Here is a 21,105-nt window from a genome sequence, read left to right as displayed (position 1 = left end):
TATCAGTGCCACCTCAGTGCTGCCTATCAGTGCCACCTCAGTGCTGCCTATCAGTGCCACCTCAGTGCTGCCTATCAGTGCCACCTCAGTGCTGCCTATCAGTGCCACCTCAGTGCTGCCTATCAGTGCCACCTGTCAGTTCCCATCAGTGGCACCTCAGTGCTGCCTATTGGTGTCCATCAGTGCCACCTTTCAGTGCCCATCAGTTCCAACCTCAATGCCCCCTCATCAGTGCAGCCCATCAGTGCCCATTAGTGCAGCCTATCGGTGAAGGAGAAAAAAAACTTATAACAAACAAAACAAAAGTTGATTTTTTAATATTTTTTTTAAATATTGTTCTTTTTTCGCTTGGCATCAGGCATGAGCAATTCTTATTGCCCGATGCCCCAGACATGCAGTTCTGGGCGCTGGCTCCTAACTTTTTCAGCTGGCTCCTAGATTCTAAGCAAATTTGTCAAGCCCTGGCGTAGTCAAGTCTTTTTTTTCTGCCTAGTGTTCTATCCCTGTAGGGGGCGATATAACCCTATGGTTCTGAATAAGGAAGCCCTGTGTCTGTCAATGAACAAATGCAGGAGACGCATTCTTTATACAACAAACTTTACAAAAACGGTCATTGTAATGTATACATCAAGGCAAACGTTCCTCACATCAGATTCATAAAGAGGCCACCATTTATTAGAAATTTACCTATCATACGAGTCATTCAAGCTCTAGTCCGATGGATGCTCCGGACAAGACCTGTTTACTTCAAACCATTCATCTATGCAGCTGGAAGACATAAGAGAACACATAGAAAGATATTACATATGATGATGTAAAACATGAATGCAGCTGAGGAGTACTACTACTACTACTGTCTGTCTTCTATGTCTCGACCACAAAGCTGGAGCTTTGGTTCCTGGGACTGACCATAGCCATGTCATGCTAAGCAAGAGGTAAGTACAGGGAGGTAAATAAAATATTTGATCCCCTGCTGATTTTGTACGTTTGCCCACTGACAAAGAAATGATCAGTCTATAATTTTAATGGTAGGTTTAGGTTAACAGTGAGAGACAGAATAACAACTAAAATATCCAGAAAAACTCATTTAAAAAAAGTTATAAATTGATTTGCATTTTAATGAGTGAAATAATTATTTGATCCCCTATCAATCAGCAAGATTTCTGGCTCTCAGGTTTTCTATACAGGTAACAAGCTGAGATTAGGAAGACTCTCTTAAAGGGAGTGCTCCTAATCTCAGCTTGTTACCTGCATAAAAGACACATGTCCACAGAAGCAATCAATCAGATTCCAATCTCTTCACTAGAGCTGCACGATTCTGGCCAAAATGAGAATCACAATTCTCTCACGATTTTTGCGGCGTAAAATCTTTCACATTATACAAAAACAATTTGGGCTAACTTTACTGGTTAGTTTTTTTTTTTTTTTTTAATTCATTAAAGTCATTATTTCCAAAAAAATTGCATTTGAAAACTGCGCAAATACAGTGTGACATAAAATATCGCAACAATCACCATTTTATTCTCTAGGGTTTCTACTAAAATATATATAAATGATTTTAACTTGAAAACAACAACTGTCAGAAAAAGGTTTAGTGTTTAATTGGTTAAACGTTCCTAATTTACATACAGAAGTCTATACCTTTGATGTAAAAGACAAATTGATACAATGTTTAGCCTTAACATTCCACTGATAGAATGTTTTAAAACTTGGCAGACTGCCCAGACTTTGACTTTTGATGGCAGAGAGCAGAGAGAAAATTTTCTGCATACCAAAGATCGGAAAGATCGGGAAACCCTTTGTAAAGATCGCAACGGGGAAAAAAAACGCAATAACGATTCATCGTGCAGCTCTACTCTCCACCTAGGCCAAGACCAAAGCGCTGTCCAAGGGTGTCAGTGACAAGATTGTAGACCTTGTCAATGATCTCAAAGCAGCTGGGACCATAGTCACCAAGAAAACAATTGGTAACACACTATGCCGTGAAGGACTGAAATTCTGCAGTGCCCACAAGGTCCCCCTGCTGAAGTTTGCTAATGAACATCTGAATGGTTCAGAGGAGAACTGGGTGAAAGTGGGGTAGTCAGATGAGACCAAAATTTAGCTCTTTGGCATCAACTCAACTCGCCGTATTTGGAGGAGGAGTAATGCTGAATATAACCTCAAGAACACCATCCTCACCGTCAAACATGGAGGTGGAAACATGCCCATCTGCTAAGGGGAGAAGACAACTTCACGGCATCAAAAGGAAAAAAGGGACAATGGACGGCGCCATGAACCTTCAAATCTTGAAGAACTTCCTCCTTCCCTCAGCCAGGGCATTGAAAATGGATAGGTATTCCAGCATGACAAGGACCCAAAACACATGGCCAAGGCAACAAAGGAGTGGCTCAAGAAGAAGCACATGTGGCCTAGCCAGTCTCCAGACCTTAATCCCATCCCAAATGAGGGGAGTTCTGTTCACATTCGTCTTCACCATAATTTGGGGGATGGTTTCAGACTTCATTGACAACTCTACTCCAGGCAAACCCTGGTATATTGGACCCCATTAAACAATGGCGATAGACAACCAATTAATGAGTTACCTGAAGACCCCACTGGTTAAGGCCTAACTAGGGTAATCAAGATGGGAAAAGTTCTACAGCCATGTCAGATGGCTAATTTTTTTTACACCTGATCAGGTGACTCAGGGGTCTGCAATGCTTCCTTTCAATCGATCTCCGCAATTCTAAACAGAAGTGTCACCGCTTCGCCTAGGAAGCTTAGGCTGGGTTCGTATATATGCGAAGTGGATGCATTTTTAACAAAATGAAGCCAGTTCACACATGTGCCCACGGTGTGGTTTTGAAAAGGTTCCTGTGTGTTTTTTGGTCCGGTTCAGGTGCAAATTCAGGTAAAAATATGCACCTGAATTACACCTGAACAGGTGAACAGAAACACCCCAGACCATGTGTGAATCCAGCCTTACAAAAAAAAAAAAAAAACCTCTCTTGCAGGAAAGAAAATCGATCGATCTATGACTGGCTTAAGGCTTCATTCACACTGCTGTAACAAAAATGTAAACAAGTGTTTAACCACTTGGCGACTGCCAAAATGTTACTGATGTTATTACACATGTGTTTTCTAGGAGAAAAGTTCCTGCATAATGATCAAAAAAATACTTGCGTATGAATGCAATTTTAACGCGTATGCGTACATAATTTGTTTTTCTGAGAATTTATCTTCCCCTTTGTGTAGAATTAATTATGTGCTTGCAAACGTGTATACATTTATACATGTCAACAGATACAGATTTTTTTAATTCTATGTTACGGATCTGAAAGCAGCTCCATTGAATGGCTCCATTGAAAACAATGCAGCTACATTCAGATCTAATTTAAAAAAAAAAAAACACCTTAATACCGTGTGAATGGAGCCCAAGTAGTACAAGTACCTTTTTTGACCTGATAATAGCCCTATTCAGCAGGGTTCAAACCAGGAAAAGGAGAAGCAGCACAAGGAGCCAATCAGTTTAGCTGCAGTGCTGATATACTAGCATATTAATGGGGGCAAAGAAGGAGTGAAAGTAGCTTATTAGTCAGGTGCTTTTTGTTTACTGTCTAATCACAGGCTGGAGTGAGGAGAAAACCTAAAAATGTAACTACAACAGATCACATCTCCTGCCTTGCTATACAGCGCTATGCTGTATGGCAGAGCTATGTAAATCTCATATTGGATGGAGAGGAAAAAAAATACCTTGGCAGGGAAAACAGCTCCTATATGTGTATTTAATCTTTGTATTTAGTGATTTGCTAGCGTTCAGCATTTAGGACAATTGGTTTTTTTTTTTTTTTTTTTACTGATATACGGTAAAAAAAGGTAAAGCTTTTCTGAAATGTACACTAAAATTGTATACTGTATGGTGACATATCAGGAAGGAATTCATTGAGACTTGTACTTCACTTTAACAAAGAATAGGGAGGTCTTATAATCTTTAAATACAAGTTTACTCTGATTAGAAAAGAAAAGTCCCTGGAAGGAAGGTTCCCCCATACCCCCTCTGCCTTGTGCCCTCCAGAGACCTTAGATATAGTGCAGACCCACTTCCCACCACGCCAGGTCATGTATACTCTTGTATCTCTTGACCTTCCCTCTTAGATTGTAAGCTCTAAGGAGCAGGGCCCTCTGATTCCTACTGTATCAAATTGTATTGTATTTGTACTGTTTACCCTCAAGTTGTAAAGCGCTACGTAAACTGTTGGCGCTATATAAATGCTGTATAATAATAATAATAATAATAATAATAATACTCATCTCTCAGTGTGTCATCTCAGCTCTCCCATTCATCTTTGTTACATTTGCACTCATGTCTACACACTGCTGCACAGGCGCCCAGACATTACATGGTTTTAAATGCTACCTGGGGCAACAGAGAGCGGGTAAGTGAGAAGCAAGGCTGTGCTGCATATAGGGGCTGTGTGGGGGCGCTAAAGGTAGGAGAGGGATGTGAAATCTTCCCTGGGTTTTGTTTAGAACGGGTACTTGTACTTTGCAACCACTTTAAACCCTTACATATACCCAGTGAAATGACTGGCCTCAGGTGATACACAGATGAAGAAAATCCTCCTACATAAATTGTACCTGTTTATTTGCAGCCCTATTCTCTACATCCGTTCAAATGCTGAATTTGAAGGTTCCTGACCAGATCCCTTGGGTTGGAGCACCACATCCCCCCCGCAATTACCTGTTTTTAGTGTCCACCTGTGTTATAAGGAGGAGTCCTTTAGTTCTCCCACATAGAGGCGTGTATTTCTCCCATGATTGAGAAGAAGGATCTTTCATTATATGAATAGTGTAGGACCCACTGATAACATGGCACTTTGACGCAGTAGTGGACTTAACCACTTCACATCCACGCTATGGCCGAATGACGGCCACAGCGTGGACCTGAATTCCCGGGAGGCCGTCATATGACGTCCTCCCCTGTGCACGCTCCCTGCGCGCTGTGATCACCGAGTCACTGAGACTCGGGTAATCACCGATCCAAGTAAGGGGCCGGTCCCGGCCCCTTACCATGTGATCAGCTGTCAGCCAATGACAGCTGATCACATGATGTAAACAAAAGATCGGTAATCGTTTTTTTTCTCTACTCACGCTAACAGCGTGAGTAGAAAAAAAAAGCCGATCACCGGCTCGGATGTGAGGGACATCGGTCCCGAAGTGGAAGAGGCACATCTGCCTCATCAGTTCACCTAATAGTGCCACCTAACAGTGCCCACAGTGCCACCTAACAGTGCCCACAAGTGCCACCTATCAATGCCCACAAGTGCCACCTATCAATGCCCACAAGTGCCACCTATCAATGCCCACAAGTGCCACCTATCAATGCCCACCTGTAGTGCCAATCAGTGCCACCTAGCAGTGCTGCCCATCACTGCCACCCATCAGTGCCCATCACTGCCGCCTCATCAGCGTACATCAATGAAGGAGAAAAATGACCTGTTTTAAATTTTAACAAAATATAAAAAAATTCAGTTTTTTACATTTTTTCTAACAAAAAGTAAAAACTGCAGAGGTGATCAAATACCACCAAAAGAAAGCTCTATTTGTGGTGAAAAACTGATAAAAATTTCATTTGGGTACAGTGTTGTATGACCGCTTGTCATTCAAAGTGCGTCAGCGCTGAAAATTGGTCTGGATAGGAGGGGGGTTTAAGTGCCCAGTAAGCAAGTGGTTAAGCACGATATGGCCATATAGTGTGACCAAATCCCTATATTTTTTGCTTATTTGCTGAATATGTTCAGGTGTTTTAAATAACCTTGCAGGATTTAAATGTCATTTTAGTATGTGTGCTCTGTAATCTTTTCCTCTGTTTGTTGGTCTTATAGCTGCACCATCTAATGTTATGCAGTCTTAAGCCTCGTACACACGGTTCGATTGTTGGCAGGGGATTGTCTGTTGACAGACTGTTGTCCTAAAATCTTACCGCTAGTATGCTCCTTTTGACAATTGTTGTCCGCCGAAAATTTACTAGCCTCCCATCCATCCATTTGTACACAAATCGTCACACAAAAGTCGAAAGTACAAACACGCATGCTCGGAATCAGTGCTCACCAAACACGAAATTAGCAGAAGGGGCCCAAAAGGTGGCGCTCAAGAGCTGAAATTCCTCATAGCACGTCACTACGTTCATGTTTGTGGCATGACAATTGTGTACCGTTAGTATGCAAGACAAGATCCTGGCACATGCCCCTTTTACAAAAATCAGACGCTCTGTTGGCCAACAATCGTACTGTGTGTATGAGGCTTTAGCGTGTGCCCCCCAAGTCTGTCTTTGTTTGACAAGCTTTAAAATTCAGCAGAGTTCAGGAATAAAGGGACAGAGAGCTGAAAGGGGTTGTAAAGGTAGAAGGTTTTTTATCTTAATGCAGCAGCCCCCATAATACTTACCTGAGGTCCCTCTCTGTCCAGCGATGTCCATGAATGTCTCAGCTGTCTGAGATTCTCCGTCCTGATTGGCAAAAAAACACAGCAGTGGCCACATTGGCTGCCACTGCTGTCAGAGTCAGCTAGCCAATCAGGGGAGAGCGGGGGTGGGCCAGGTCGGAGCTCCATGTCTGAACGGAAACAGGGAGCTGTGACTCGACTCGGGTGCCCCCATAGCAAGCTGCTTGCTGTGGGGGCACTCAACAGGAGGGAGGGACCAGGATCACAGAAGAGGGACCCGTGAAGAGGAGGATCCAGACTGCTCTGTGCACATCCACTACAACAGAGCAGGTAGGTATAACATGTTTGTTATTTTTATAGGAAAAAAAACAAGACTTTACAATCACTTGAAGTTACACTCTGCAGTGAGGAGAGGTCTGAGCGCTGACTGGGGGGAAGAGACACACCCCCTTCATACAGCTCACAGAAACAGAGCAGAGGATGTCAATCAACTGAAGATCTCTCCCCTGTCACCATTTTTCTCCTGGTGTCAGGAAAACTTGTCAGAAATGATTCATGCTGACAGCACAGGAATGAAGCAATGGACAGAAAGGACACTTAGTACTCCTAATATAGAGGGGTATGCTTTGTTCACATTTCATGTCGGAGGTTTACAACCAATTTGAATTATATACATTAACATCTGTATCTAGGTAATTAACATTACAGGTCCTGTTCACACCTGAGAGATTTTCAGCTTGTAAAAAACGTTCACCAAAACACCCAACAAGCAAAATCCCATTCATTTCAATGGCCCTTGTTCACATATGAACGTTCTGTCGCCTGAAGCAAAACGTCTGAAGCTCAAAAATGTACAGGAGCTGCTTTTTGGCAGATTACAGGCGTTTTTGGCCCCATAAACAGCAATAGAAACATCTGACTTGAGCAGAAAAACGCTGGGGAAAAAAAACGTTTAAATAGCAGCTCTCCACCCCCTAGTGCTTTCTATTGGCTAAACAAAAACGCCTAAAGCTGTAAAATGCTTGTAATACATTTCTAAAACGCTTTAAAAAAAGCTGAAAAAAAAAAAAAAAAAAAAAAAAAACGCCCGAAAAAACGCCAGTAAATTTGATTTCACCATATTCTTAGCCTGTTATACCTGCACTATCATTTTTCTATCCTCTATGATGACCTGAATGTGTCCTGTTCTAAGTTACAGGTTCTTTCTAGAACACAGGACTAGATTTATGATGAGTCAGCACATTTCACAAAGTAGAAGGTTGCCCTTTGTAAGAATGGATGTTTACTTTCTATTAGTTCATTCATATCAACCGATGAAAGTCACCATACTGAGACCTTTGCTGATTAGCTCTGAGGCATTATTACATGTCATTCCCTTCCCTGCCAGTGTCATTAGTACAGTGATAGTGCATATTTTTAGCACTGATCACTGTACTGGTGTCAATGGTTCCCAAAAAAGTGTCAAAAGTCAGTTAGGTGCCAGAGTTGTCCACCACAAAATCGCAGCCCTGCTACAAGTCGCTGATCGCCGCATTACTAGTAAAAAAAAGAAAAAAAATGTCATAAATATATCCCCATAGTTTGTAGACACTATAACCTTTGCGCAAACCAATCAATATACGCTTACTGGGATTTTTTTTTTACCAAAAATATGTAGCAGAATACATATTGGCCTAAATTGATGAAGAAATTTAATTTTTTTGCATATTTTATTGGCTGTGTTGTATAGCAGAAAGCAAAAAATATATATCATTTTTTTTCAAAATTGTCAGACTTTTGTTTTTGTTTATTTGGGTACAGCGTTGCATGACGGCGCAATTGTCAAAGTAACGCAGTGCCGTATCGCAAAAAGTGGCCTGGTCATGAAAGGGGGGTAAATTTTCTGGAGCTGAAGTGGTTAATTAAAACACAAAAAACTAAACCCATTCTCACAAGTCTTAAGGCTCCATTCACACCAACACGTTTTTTGATGCATTTTGCAGAAATGCATGGAAATCTTTTAACATGGGTTCCTATGGAACATGTTCACATCAATGCATTTTTGTATCTCTGCGTTTTTGGAAAGGGTCAGGGACTTTTTTTCATGCAAAATGCAGCGTTTTGCATGTAATAGGATTCAATGGACCAGCATCAAGAACGCAAGTACAGCATTTTTGCAGCATTTTTACAGCTTTTTTGTGGCGTTTTTGACGCGTTTTGCGTTTTGTTTTTTAGACAGTCTAAAAAAAACCGCAAAATGCAGCAAAAATGCCACAAAAATGCTGTAAAAACGCTGCTCAAAAACGTGGCAAGCACCACAAAAAAAACGCTCAAAAGCAACATGCATAGATGTGAATTGAGCCTAACAGAATACAAGCCCTGATTGAAAAGGCTGTTGGCTGTTTTACAGAGTTATGTTATAAATGGCTCTTTTGGACTCTTACCGTTAGTTTGGCGCTCTTACTAGACTTTTTACTTGTTGGCAAAAAAAAAAAGAGTTTGTAATGCTTTCCTTCTCCATCTAAAGCCAAATAAAAGGTTTTGGCTGCAGGTGGGATTTTAAAGTCCATGTTCACCATTTTTTAACCAGTAACAGAATTGATGTGCAACCTGACAACGAGGCTCGATTCACATCTATATATGTTGCTTTTGAGCGTTTCTGCAGTGCTTTTTGCTGTGCTTTCTGTGTTTTTTTAATGCGATTTTACAGCCATTTTGCTGCGATTTGCATTTGTTTTTTGAAAATTTGTTGGGCAGATTTAAAAACGCAAATTGCTGTAAAAGTGTGGTAAAAAAAACGCCCTACATGCTTTTCTGCAGCTTTTCCAATGACGTCTAAAACACAGTTTAGCGTTTAAAAAAGTCCCTGACCCGTTTCAAAAACGCAGAGGCACAAAAATGCATTGATGTGAACATGTTCCAACCCGTTTCTGCAAAAAGCATGAAAAAATGCACTGATGTGAATGGAGCCTAACAGGCTATTAGACACAACCATACATCAGTCCTTAAAGGTAACAGTTTTTATGCAAGGCTGACCCACATAACAGTACCATCTGAGAAAATACAGATACAAGCTAATAAAACATATTGCATTAATAAAAGTTCAACAGTTTTTAAATAAAGAAGTAAATAAGGAATTAAAATGTAGGACTACAAAAGGAAGCACCATTTTGTCATTACTGGGCTGGCATTTCACAGGTTTTTTTTTTTTTTTTCTAAAAATATATATTGTATGAATGGAAAAATACTTACCCTTTGTGATATATACATAGGCAAGGTAATCTGGCTATTGTGTCCCCTTGTTGTAGGTCCTCCAGACATATTGTACATTCTCCAGCATCTTTACCGAGTACATCCTCTGTTGGAAGAAAATTAAAAATATACATTTTTTTGTTTTGTTTTTTTAGTTTTAAACATAATTTAGCTGCATGCCATGTATAATCATAATTTGTATGAACTGCTGCATAAAAGCCCAGGATCTGGTCCCTGCCTGAACTGGTGTCCAAACATGAAAATTCATTCCGAGGTAAACATTCTATCAAAAGCTTGAAATCTTGCCAAAGATTAAGCTGCCAATATTTCAGGCCAATATGTATGCTTCTACATATTTTTGGAAGAAAAAAAAAAAAAAAAAAAAATCACATTAAGCGTATATTAATTGGTTTGCGAAAAAGTTATAGCGCCTACAAAATAGGTTATTGATTTAGGCATTTTTATTTTATGGTTATTTTTTTTTTTTTTTTTACTAGTAATGGCGGTGATCTGCGATTATCGGGACTGCGATGTTGCGGTGGACAGATCTGACACTTTTTTGAAACCACTGACACTTATACAGCGATCAGTGCTAGCTACTGATTACTGTATAAATGTCACTGGCAGGGAAGGGGTTAACACTAGTGGGCGATCAAGGGGTAAATGTGTTCCCTCACTGTGTGTTCTAACTGTGGGGGGATGGGGCTGACTGGGGGAGGAGACCGATTGGTGTTCCTATATACTAGGAACACATGATCTGTCTCCTCTCTCCTGTACAGCTTTGTAGCTGAACATATCACTATCCCAAAGGTGGACTATATCACTATATCTTTTTGTAATCAAAACTGATTTTATCCTGCCCTGGACCCTTGGAAACTTTGCTCCCCTCTGTGACATTCACCTCTCATACATGTGTGTGAAATCCATTCTGATGTGTTTTCTCTTGGTGACCTCGTGACGATGTGGGTTATGTGGGGCATCCAAGCCATGCCTGGACTTTTAGGATATTAGTGCTACCATTTGATCGCTAATTTTCACTATGTTATCCCAATGACAGGAGCTTATCCCACACTAAAGGAGACATCAGGTTTTAGCCTTTCTCATTTGTGTTGGTCCATGAAGGATTTGATTCCAGGCTAGTAGCCCACCTAATAGTGTTTGGAGATACAAGACAATTTTATAGCTCCTTTGTGGTAAGTGCATTACCAACGGGGCCCACGTGAGCACAAGGTTTCTTTTGGTGATGGTATTCAGGCTTTGAGGCTTCCCTAAGATTCTTAGGGGTCACGGAGCACCACATCTTTCCTAAGGACTTTTTTTGGACTCTGTCACATATGAATTGATGTTTGTGTGTGGAATTAGTTTGTCCTTTAATTGCACTAAATACTCCTAGTTATTTTTTAGCGCTGTTAATGCTGGGATGATTATTTCTTAGTTTGATCTTTGCATTTTTATCTATTGTTGGTATCAGTGGGAGGAATAGCACCCCATCATTGGCGTCTATGGGAAGAATAGTACCTCATCATTGGTGTGTGGGAGGAATAGCACTCCATCATTGGCGTCTATGGGAAGAATAGTACCTCATCATTGGTGTGTGGGAGGAATAGCACTCCATCATTGGTGGGAGGAATGGTGCCCCATCACTGGTGTGAGTGGGAGGAATAGTGCATCATCACTGGTGTCAGTTGTGGATGGAAACATGCTCCAAGGGCGGACAGAGGCAAGCAAAGGCCCGCATCTGGCCCCAGGGCCACAGTTTGAAGACTACTGGCCTAGGTGATCTAGGTGGAAGTGTGAAACCAGGTACCCCCCCCCCCTAAAAAAAAAAAAAAAAAAAGGCAAAAGTTGAAGATGAGATGGGGAAAGGGCGGAAAAGTGGAATTTCCACAACAGTGGACAGTTAAATACTGTTGTGTATACAGGGTCACTTTAAAAGCCCGCAACCATTCACAGGATATCCTTGGAAACCAGGTCATAATAACGTAAATGACAGTTTACCAGCTTTAAAATAGATTAATGTTATTCTAATGATTCGATCTCAATATACAGTAAACCATATTTCAATTTTATTTTATAAAATAATTTATTAAGGACGGCATTATTTTCACCATGGCGTGTGTATACAGACAATTTTCTTTTGATATTTTAATATCAGCCAACATGGCCCTGACAAATTAATATGCCCTGGAAAAAAGGTTGGAAAACCCTGACTTATGAGCACACTTCTTACATCTTGTTGATGCCACAGTCCTATCAATGCATTACAAAACACAAGGGATGGAACAGAATAGACTCCAATTTCCAATGTATCCAGTAGATGGCACCAGACACAAAGAAATAATTTCACATGAACGATTTTAATCAATGTTAGATTTGGTGTTATTTTTTGTGCTATTGGGCTTATAACTAGAGCATTGCATAGGAATTTTCTAATTTCTACATATCAGCATCGGCCAGAGAAAAACCCATATTGGTCGACCTCTAAGTGAGACTACTGGTGAGGGGGCATGATAGGCTATGGTTTAGTTAAAAGAGGTAGGGACTAATCCTCATGTCCTGCTCTACTAAAAATTTGGTGACTTGAGTTTCCCTTTGAGTTTTTTTTTTTTTTTTTTTGGTGGGCTATGGCAGAGGATATACAAGGTCTAATAGAACTGGGCTAGAAATACAAAGGTACATTTTATAGGTCCCATTGCTTACATTTAATTGTAAAATACAGATCCCTTTACTAACCGCATAGATAAAAAGTATCCGAATTGCTTTTGATAAAATGGCTTAAGGTATTTTAATTGTCATACACAAACCATGGCTATCTTGAACTGAAATAAACTTGTCATTAAGCAGTTTCTACCAACTGTAACTTGTCCTGACATTTAGACATTGTGATTGCACGAAACAAGCAAATTCTAAAAAATGTTAGCTGACTTCAATGAAACTAGAAGGAAAGTACAAGGTGTATGTCATATCAGATGCCTCTAGATATATCTATGGTATTTAAAGGTCATCAGGCTTACCAACATTAACAAAATATCAACCACACAGTAGTTTTATCCAATGCCCAAGATAACAACATGAAAAATTATAAAACAATAAAGCCAAGAAACAGGGCAATAATCAATCATTTCAAACCTAATTTGCCAATAATTTACCTGTGCTTTTAAGTGGTTGTAAAGTATAATTTTTTTATTAAAATAACAAAACAGGTTATACTTACCTGCTCTGTGCAAACGGTATCACACAGAGCGGCCCCAAACCTCCTCTTCTGGAGTCCCCAGACAGCGCTTTGCACTCCTCTTCTTTGTGTGCCCCCATAATAAGGTGCTTGCTGTGGGGGCAGACATGCTGGCTCGCTCCTGAGCAAGGCTGTGTGCATCCACAAACACACACACACACACACAGTGTGGCTCAGCCCCACCCTGCTCCAGCCTCTTTGATTGACAATTGCCAATGGCTCCCGCTGCTGTCTCCGTGTCCTGTAAAGGTGAACACCACAGACAAGGGGTACTGCAGGTGGGCACATTGCTGGATTGAGATAGGACTAGTGGGTTTAATCAACTTTCTTTTTTTTTTTTTTTTTTTTTAATAATTCTCCTTTGAGGGGGCATGGCAGGGCATGTGTCCTATCCCTACATACTTTTGGTAATAGGTGGTTGAGAAAAAATTGTAAAAAGTGTGGTGCTATAAACTCAAAAAAGAGGGTTATGTAAGTGACATATCTAAAAAGTCAAATGCAGTGAGTAAATATTAGTATCCCATTTGGTTCCATGTGATGTGAGAAACCAAATATCATCTATACAGTATACAAAAGTGTAAACCAATGTGTGAGAAAATTCTACAGTATTAGTATAAATTGCGAATATATACTGTGTATACACTATAACATGTACCAAAGAAATATATATAAATAGATAAATGAAATAAATCAAAGCACGTGTATATCAAAACATGTGAAAAGTGATGCCACATAAATTATAAAAGTCCAAAAAGGTGAATTGGCACCAACAGGAGCCAGCAAGTTAAAGTCCACCAACAGTGTAAAAAAGAGGGGATGAAAAAGCCACCACCTGGGATCATAGGGGGCTTACCAGATGTAAATGACTTGGAACGACGTATGCCAGCCAAGTCATACCAGGCTATGAGGCCAACAGGTCAAACAAGTGTAGTATATTGGATTGAAGATTGGAGCAAAGATGTATGAAGAGGCTATGTAGAGGCAAACAGAATTCCCGGGAAAGGCAATAATGGTAGGGAAAAAGCCGTCACCTGAAGATCTTAAAGGCTTACCAGAGGTTGTTGACCTGGGAAGACTTATGTCATTATGAGGTGCCCCTTATTCCCATCTCAAAAAGTTGGGAGGTATGTAAAAGTGTCAAACTAAGCTGCTGTGCTTATTATCACTAATGATATGAATAAAGGCTGCAAGGAGTGTAAGGCCTCATTCACACAGGGGCATACTACAGTGTAACCCCATGTTTAACCGCACAGGGATGCACAAGTGTTCTGTGCATCCATGTCTAGGCAGCCCCATTGATGTCAATTGGTGTTTGTGGCCGTGCACCCGCACAGATGTTGATTTGCTCCCAATTTGACATCAATGGGACTGCCTGCAGGTGGATGAACAAATACCTGTGCATCCCCATGCTAGTAAACATGGACATCGCAGGCGTGCGCTGTAGTATGCCCCATGTGAACAAGGCCTAAGTTTACAGCCAAGTCCGCTTAGTGTTCTCAAACTAAAACTAGAAGCGCTGGGCTATACACTTACACTTAAATCAGGGGTCCTCAAACTATGGCCTGCATATGGCCCGCCAAGGCCATATACCCGGCCCGCTCGTTAGGGCCGGCTCTACCATGTGTCCTGTTCCCGCAAGCCGCCTCTGCCACTGCCATCAGAGAACAGCGGTGAGCAGGAGGAAGCCCAGCGCAGGACGGAGGGCATGAGAAGGAGCCACCCAATCACCAGCTTGCCAACATGAAAAATCACTCTGCCGGCTCCCACTCCCGGCCTCTGTACAGAACTGCGCCGCCCTCTGCTTTCGGCTGGTAGGATACTGCTATGGGTGGTAAGGGGGGGGGGGGGGGGGCAGAGCTCACTGTTATAGGGAATAGGGGGGCAAAGGACACCACTGTGTGTGTGTGTGGGGTGGGGGGGGTGTAAAGGGGGCAGAGGACACTGTCATGGGCAGGGCCACCCACATAGCAGTGTCCTCTGTAACCTCTCACATCACTACCCACCCCCGCCATCCCTGTATTCTGAGCGCAACGCACTTCTGATATCTGAGTTCTAAGCACAACACACTCCTGAACCCTGCGTTCTGCATAATAAGATGTGCAGTGTGCATAGGAATTTGTAGAGGGACAGTGAACTGGCCCCCTGTTTAAAAAGTTTGAGGACCCCTGACTTAGATGCTTTAACTAGGGCTGAAACAACTAATCAATTAATCGACAACTAATTGATTATGAAAATAGCTGTCAACTATTTTCATAATCGATTAATCAGCCAGCCAATTAGTTGGCCTACATACAGAATGCATTATTTGTTTACATATCAGGAAATACAGTGCAGCACACATACAGCTCAGTAAACCGTCCATACATGTCAGTAACTGCCTGAGAACTTGTGAATGTGTGAGGAGCAATGCCTCATTGGACATGTAGTCCTGGGCAGGAAGTGAGTGGTTCTAAAGTCTAAAGTTTTTTTACCTTGCTATAGGGGCACTCTATACTATACTTTGCATCTTGCTATTGGGGCAATCTGAAGGCAGGAGGAGCCAGAAGCGTTGGTAGGGGACCCCAGAAGAGGAGAACCAGGGCTGCTCTGTGCAAAAAATTATACTATATATAATCACTTTATTGTTATATGATTATTCTATAAACATGCATGGTAGGAGCAGTAAAGTGTTCTGGTTTATGTGGGAAGGGAAGAAACTTGCGGCACTTAGTTGAAATAATTTCATTCAAAATTACAATGAAAATAACTCTCCTCTGCGACATTCCAGTAAAGGTTCTTCTAGGTATGAGATGACAGTCTCATGATCCAGGCTTTAAGTAGATGATGTCAAGGCACGCCTGCTGGCTGACAAATCTCAAAGGAAATTGTGATGTGTCCTGTCGCAATGCCACCTATTGTTTTTAATCGATAAGCAGATGCCAGTGCTGGTTCATAGCATAAAACACTGAAGTGTTTCTCATGCCTGAAAATACAACCACCCTCTAATGCAGGGGTCAGAAACCCGTCGGTTGCGGTCTACTGGTTGATCCTGAGCAGGTGATGGGTAGATCTTGTCCTTTCCTTTCCTTGCCATCCCCTGGACTGCTCCTCCTACATACCGTATGCAGGAAAGGAACAACTTGGTATGCTGCACTGCTGACAAGCAGAAGGGAGCTGAACCTTCAACAGGAGGGGCGGCATTTACTGAAACTGATCCCCTATAGTTCCCACCTGCAGTAGCTGAAAGCCAGCGTCTCCTCCTCTCCCTACCGCTCTCTTTCAGCTGCTGCAGGAGGGAACTACAGGGGATCGATTCCAGTAAATTGCTGCCCCTCCAGTCCAGTTTCCCTTCTTCCTGGGCCCCATGTACATCCCTGGTCCCCCCTCCCCTCCCAGTGCTGATGGCTTCCCCTCCCTCCTGCTGGTTGCTGCAGAGATCATTCAAGATCGGGAAGGGACTGGTGAATATGCCACTTACTGGTCCCTTCCTTTTCTGAGTGAACACAGTAAGGATCACTTACTGTGTTCATTCATAACTGAAGCACAGGAGTAAACTGTCTTTACTCTGCTTCAGTTTCTTAATGAACAGGGAGACTGTACAGAGCTATTCCTGCTCAATTATTCTGTGCAGCTGAGGCTGTACTCAGGTACTTGAGGACTGTGTCCTCAATCTCCTTTCTCTGTCTCAAAAGTGAGACATCACAGGTCTGTTTAGACCTCTGATATGTTACCAAAGCCCCCTACAGGGCTGTTAAAAAATTGTAAAAAAAAAAAAAAATCATAAAAATTAAAAAAAAAAAAAAAAACACAAAACAAAAAAAAAACCAAACAAAAAAAAAAAAAAAAACACGACACTGTCCACTTTTAAAAGGTAGGCAGAGTTTGTTTTCACAACGACATTTGTCACTAGTTTTATTTTTTTTTTTGTACTTTAACTACTCGCCACCCAAGGTACATCATATGACGTCTTGGACTTTGGAGTGGTGATATCTGAATGAGGTCTGCAGCTACAGGCATCATCCAGATGTCATTCCTTTCTGCTAGCGATTTCCTGCACCGTAACAACCACCATAGCGACTGTTCAGCCGCTTGATCGTTTTTACAGGCTGTGGGAGGGAACAACGCTGCCCCCCCCCCGGTGATTCTACCGGCTTGCTTGTGCGATTGGCCAGTCGGAGAAGGAATTTGCCAGCGCCGGTAGTTTGCCATAGAGATTTCCGGTGACCAGATGGTCCTCAGGAGTCTCTATGACCTTCGGAGGCCCAAGTGCGACGTCACATCCAGACCAGCGGAAGTAAACATTGCCAAGTGCTCGGCTGGAAAGGCCAAGATCGATTTTTTTTTGACTCGGTCTTTCCTGCCTAGAGGAATGATGTGGGGTCTTATAGATCCCACATCTCTCTATAAAAAGGACCTGTCATGCACTATTCCTATTACAAGAAATGTTTCCTTGTAATAGGAGTAAAAGTGATAAAAAAAATAAATAAATAAAATTAAAAGGGATAGTTAAAATAAAAAAATTCAAAAAAATAAATAAACGTTTTTTAAAGCGCCCCTGTCACGCATGTTTGCACACAGAAGGGAATGCATATGTACGTCATGCCCACATATGTAAACAGCGTTCAAACCACACATGTGAGGTATCGCCACGAACGTTAGAGCGAGAGCAGCAATTCTAGCCCAAGACCTCCTCCGTAACTCTAAACAGGCAACCTGTAAAAAAATTTAAAGCATCGCCTATGGAGATTTTTATGTACCAAAGTTTGGCGCCATTCCACGAGTGTGCGCAATTTTAAAAGCGTGACGTGCTATGTATCCATTTACTTGGCATAACATCATCTTTCACATTATACAAAAAAATTTGGCTAAGTTTTTTTTAATTCATTAAACAGTTTCAAAAATTGCTGCGCAAATACTGTGTGACATAAAAACAACGACCGCCATTTTATTCCCGATGGCCTCTGCTAAAAAAAAACAAAAAAAAAAAAAAACACATATATAATGTTTGGGGGTTTCGAGTAATTTTCTAGAAAAAAAAAAAAAAAAATGGTTTTTCCATGTAGGAGAGGAGTGCCAGAATAGGCTTTGGAGGCAAGTGGTTAAACAGAGGTTCCATCTAACCCGCACTGTGCGTTCCACATCGATTCCTGCACCCACAACCTCTTGCAGCCGAATCAAACTGCTCTTGTGAGACGTGCGGGGCTGACATTCATTCTGAATGGCACCCCCACAAATCTCAACCCGCAGCATGATCACATGTACGAGAACCTCATGGTCAAAAAGATTATGGGGTTTCCCTGCGGCTTTTAAAAAGGTGCATGCACCTTTTGGTGCGCTTCATGCGGCACAGCAGCCCTTTCACATGAATGGGCTGCTGTGTCCGAACAAATGCAGGATGTACGGCCCGCACTAGTGTGACCCTAGGGTAAAGAAAGATGTAGCAAGCAAATCGGAATGATCATTTTTTAAACAAAACCTGCTTGCCACAGATGCATACTTGTTTATGTACGACATTACATTCCTTTGTCAGGTCAATGACAGCCTGTTGTACTGACTAATGCTTTATCAGATAGAAGTCACATTAAATGAATGCTTAATTGCTTACGTGCCAATAACCACTACATGCATTCCTGTTCCATGATAGTGTTTTCTCCAAAGCCAAATCTCACCTGGCTCCCCCATACAATATTACTCAACATTATAAAAAGAAATAAATAAAAAACAAATCCTTACATCCCAATAATGGCACCAGCACTGCCTTGTATGTCGATATAGATCCATGCTTTTTGTGCAAATTATCCATTATACCAGGGATATGCAATTAACGGACCTCCAGCTGTTGCAAAACTACAAGTCCCATCATGCCTGTGCCTCTGGGTGTCATGCTTGTGGCTGTCAGAGTCTGGCTATGCCTCATGGGAGTTGTAGTTCTGCAACAGCTGGAGGTCCGCTAATTGCATATCCCTGCATTATACTAACAAAGCCTCAGCATGAATAAGCAATACCCAGATGATCATACCTGTAATTAGTGAAACATGGTAGAAATGTCCACATACCACATCTACTTATTCATTCATTTCAAATTAAAGAGGTTGTAAACCCTCGTGTTCTGACAGTGTCCCCCCCCCCCAGTCTTACTCATCTGAGCCCTTCGTTCCCTCCCACCTTCTCTGCCTGGAGTTCTCGGCTCGATTGGATAGATTGATAGCAGCGCAGCCATTGGCTCCCGCTGCTGTCAATCAAATGCAATGACGCGGGCGCCTGGGGGCGGGGCTGAGTCCTGCATTCTGGAAGCAAATGCTGCACTCGGGAGTGCACCGCAAGCTAACCCCCCCCCGGGAGAGCGAATCTCCTAGGGGGTTATATGATGCGGGGAGGAGCTACCAGCGCCGCCAGGGGACCCCAGAAGTCGAGGATTGGGGCCACTCTGTTCAAAACGAACTGTGGAGGTAAGTATGACATTTTTTTTTTTTTTTTTAAATAACAAACATACAACAACAAACAAGGGTTTACAATCACTTTAAGCCAATAAAACCTGCATTAAAGCTGGTTATATTGTCATACAAGCCTTTTCAGACTGAGCACCTTGCAGCCCCTTTAGAATTCTCCCTCAGTGTTTAGTCTTACCACAATGATGTCAAATGTTTACCTGAACACTGAGTCCCAGGGATATGAATCATTTCTATATGGATGAATTAACATACAGCATGGTATTCATCGGTGTGGGGTATGTAAAGTACAGTACTCAACTCCAGTCCTCAAGCATCCCCTCAACAGGTCATGTTTTCAGGATTTTCTTCAGATGAAACAGCTGTGGTAATTACTAAGGCAGTGAAACTGATCAAATAATGGAAAGCCTGAAAACATGACCTGTTGGGGGTACTTTACTTGAGGACTGGAGTTAAGAAACATTGCAGTACAGCATACCAAATGGGGTACTCTGGTATGTCAGGGACTTGTCAAATCGCATGCCAAATCACATCAATGTGAACCAGGGCTAAATGGGGGAAGTTTAACCAGTTAAAGACCAAACCTTTTTCTGACATTTTTTTCTTATAAAGTTAAAATCTGTATTTTTTGCTAGAAAATGACTTGGAGCCTATTTTTAGCTCTAATCGCTGTATAAATGTCAATGGTCCCAAAAAAAAAAAAAAAAAAAAAAAGTGTCCGATCTGTCTGCTGCATAGTCACAGTCCCGATAAAAATCGCAGATCGCCGCCTAGTAAAAAAAATAATAATAATAATAAAAATGACATAAATCCCTATGCCCTTTTTTGTAGATGCTATAACTTTTGCGCAAATCAAACAATATACGCTTATTGCATTTTTTTTTTACTAAAAATGTGTAGAAGAATACATATCAGTCTAAACTGATGAAGACATTTTTTTTTTTTTTTGGATATTTATTATAGCAAAAAGTACAAAATATTGTGTTTCTTTCAAAATTGTCGCTCTTTTTTTTGTTTATAGTGCAAAAAATAAAAACCGCAGAGGTGATCAAATACCACCAAAAGAAAGCTCTATTTATGGGGTAAAAAGGACATTAAATTTTGTTTGGGTACAACGTCGCACGACCGCGTAATTGACGGTTAAAGCGACGCAGTTCCGCATCCCAAAAAATGGCCTGGGCAGGAAGGGGGCAAATCCTTCCGGGGCTGAAGTGGTTAATAACATTCAATTACAATATGTCAAGCATTGCAATTGTATATGCTATATTTATTTTTTTGCTATTTTTTTCCACAAAAGTGGAGTTACCTTTAGGCCCCTTTCACACTTCTATGACTTGTCCCACGATTTTGTACTGCAAAATCGTATGACAAGTCATTCTCCATGATTTTCAATGACTACCATTCATATTGGCACGACTAAGTCGTACCGACTTGAAAGTAGTTCCTGCACTACTTTGGTCCAACTTCTATGCGAGTTGTACTCCATAGACCTCAATGTTAAACCCTGAAGTAGCATGCAAATCGTGCCTGAATAATATAGACACGACTTCAGTATGACTTTGTAAGCACAAGCCTGGCTCGCTGATCGGGAAAGGAAAACTTTTTTTTCCTTTCGCGATGAGCGACAGGCAGTGCTGACAGCTGTCTGGTATGAATCCTGAGGGGGAACGCCGCGTCAAGTTTTAAATGAAAAAAAACGGTGTGGGTTCCCCTGTTAGCGAAATTTGGTTGTACGCAGAGCACACAGCCAAATCTCCTGTTTCTAATCATAATAACAATTTTGTCTAA

General features: G+C 41.5%; 1 protein-coding gene across 1 annotated transcript in view; it reads right to left on the bottom strand.

Annotated features, from left to right (window-relative positions):
* Nucleotides 1-21,105, bottom strand: part of ZNRF2 (zinc and ring finger 2) — a 157,749-nt gene that overhangs the window by 16,515 nt on the left and 120,129 nt on the right. Inside the window, exons 3-4 of the mRNA XM_073630324.1 lie at nt 9,658-9,763; nt 688-768 (exon numbers count right to left, since the gene is read on the bottom strand). Coding sequence (XP_073486425.1) covers nt 711-768; nt 9,658-9,763 — 164 coding nt within the window. The 3' untranslated portion in view covers nt 688-710. The remainder of the gene's footprint in view (nt 1-687; nt 769-9,657; nt 9,764-21,105) is intronic.

This window comes from Aquarana catesbeiana, linkage group LG05, assembly GCF_042186555.1.
Source record: "Aquarana catesbeiana isolate 2022-GZ linkage group LG05, ASM4218655v1, whole genome shotgun sequence".
In the NCBI taxonomy this organism is placed as follows: Eukaryota; Metazoa; Chordata; class Amphibia; order Anura; family Ranidae; genus Aquarana; species Aquarana catesbeiana.
The sequence above is the reverse complement of the archived record's forward strand: the minus strand, read 5'-3'. Positions and strand labels throughout refer to the sequence as shown.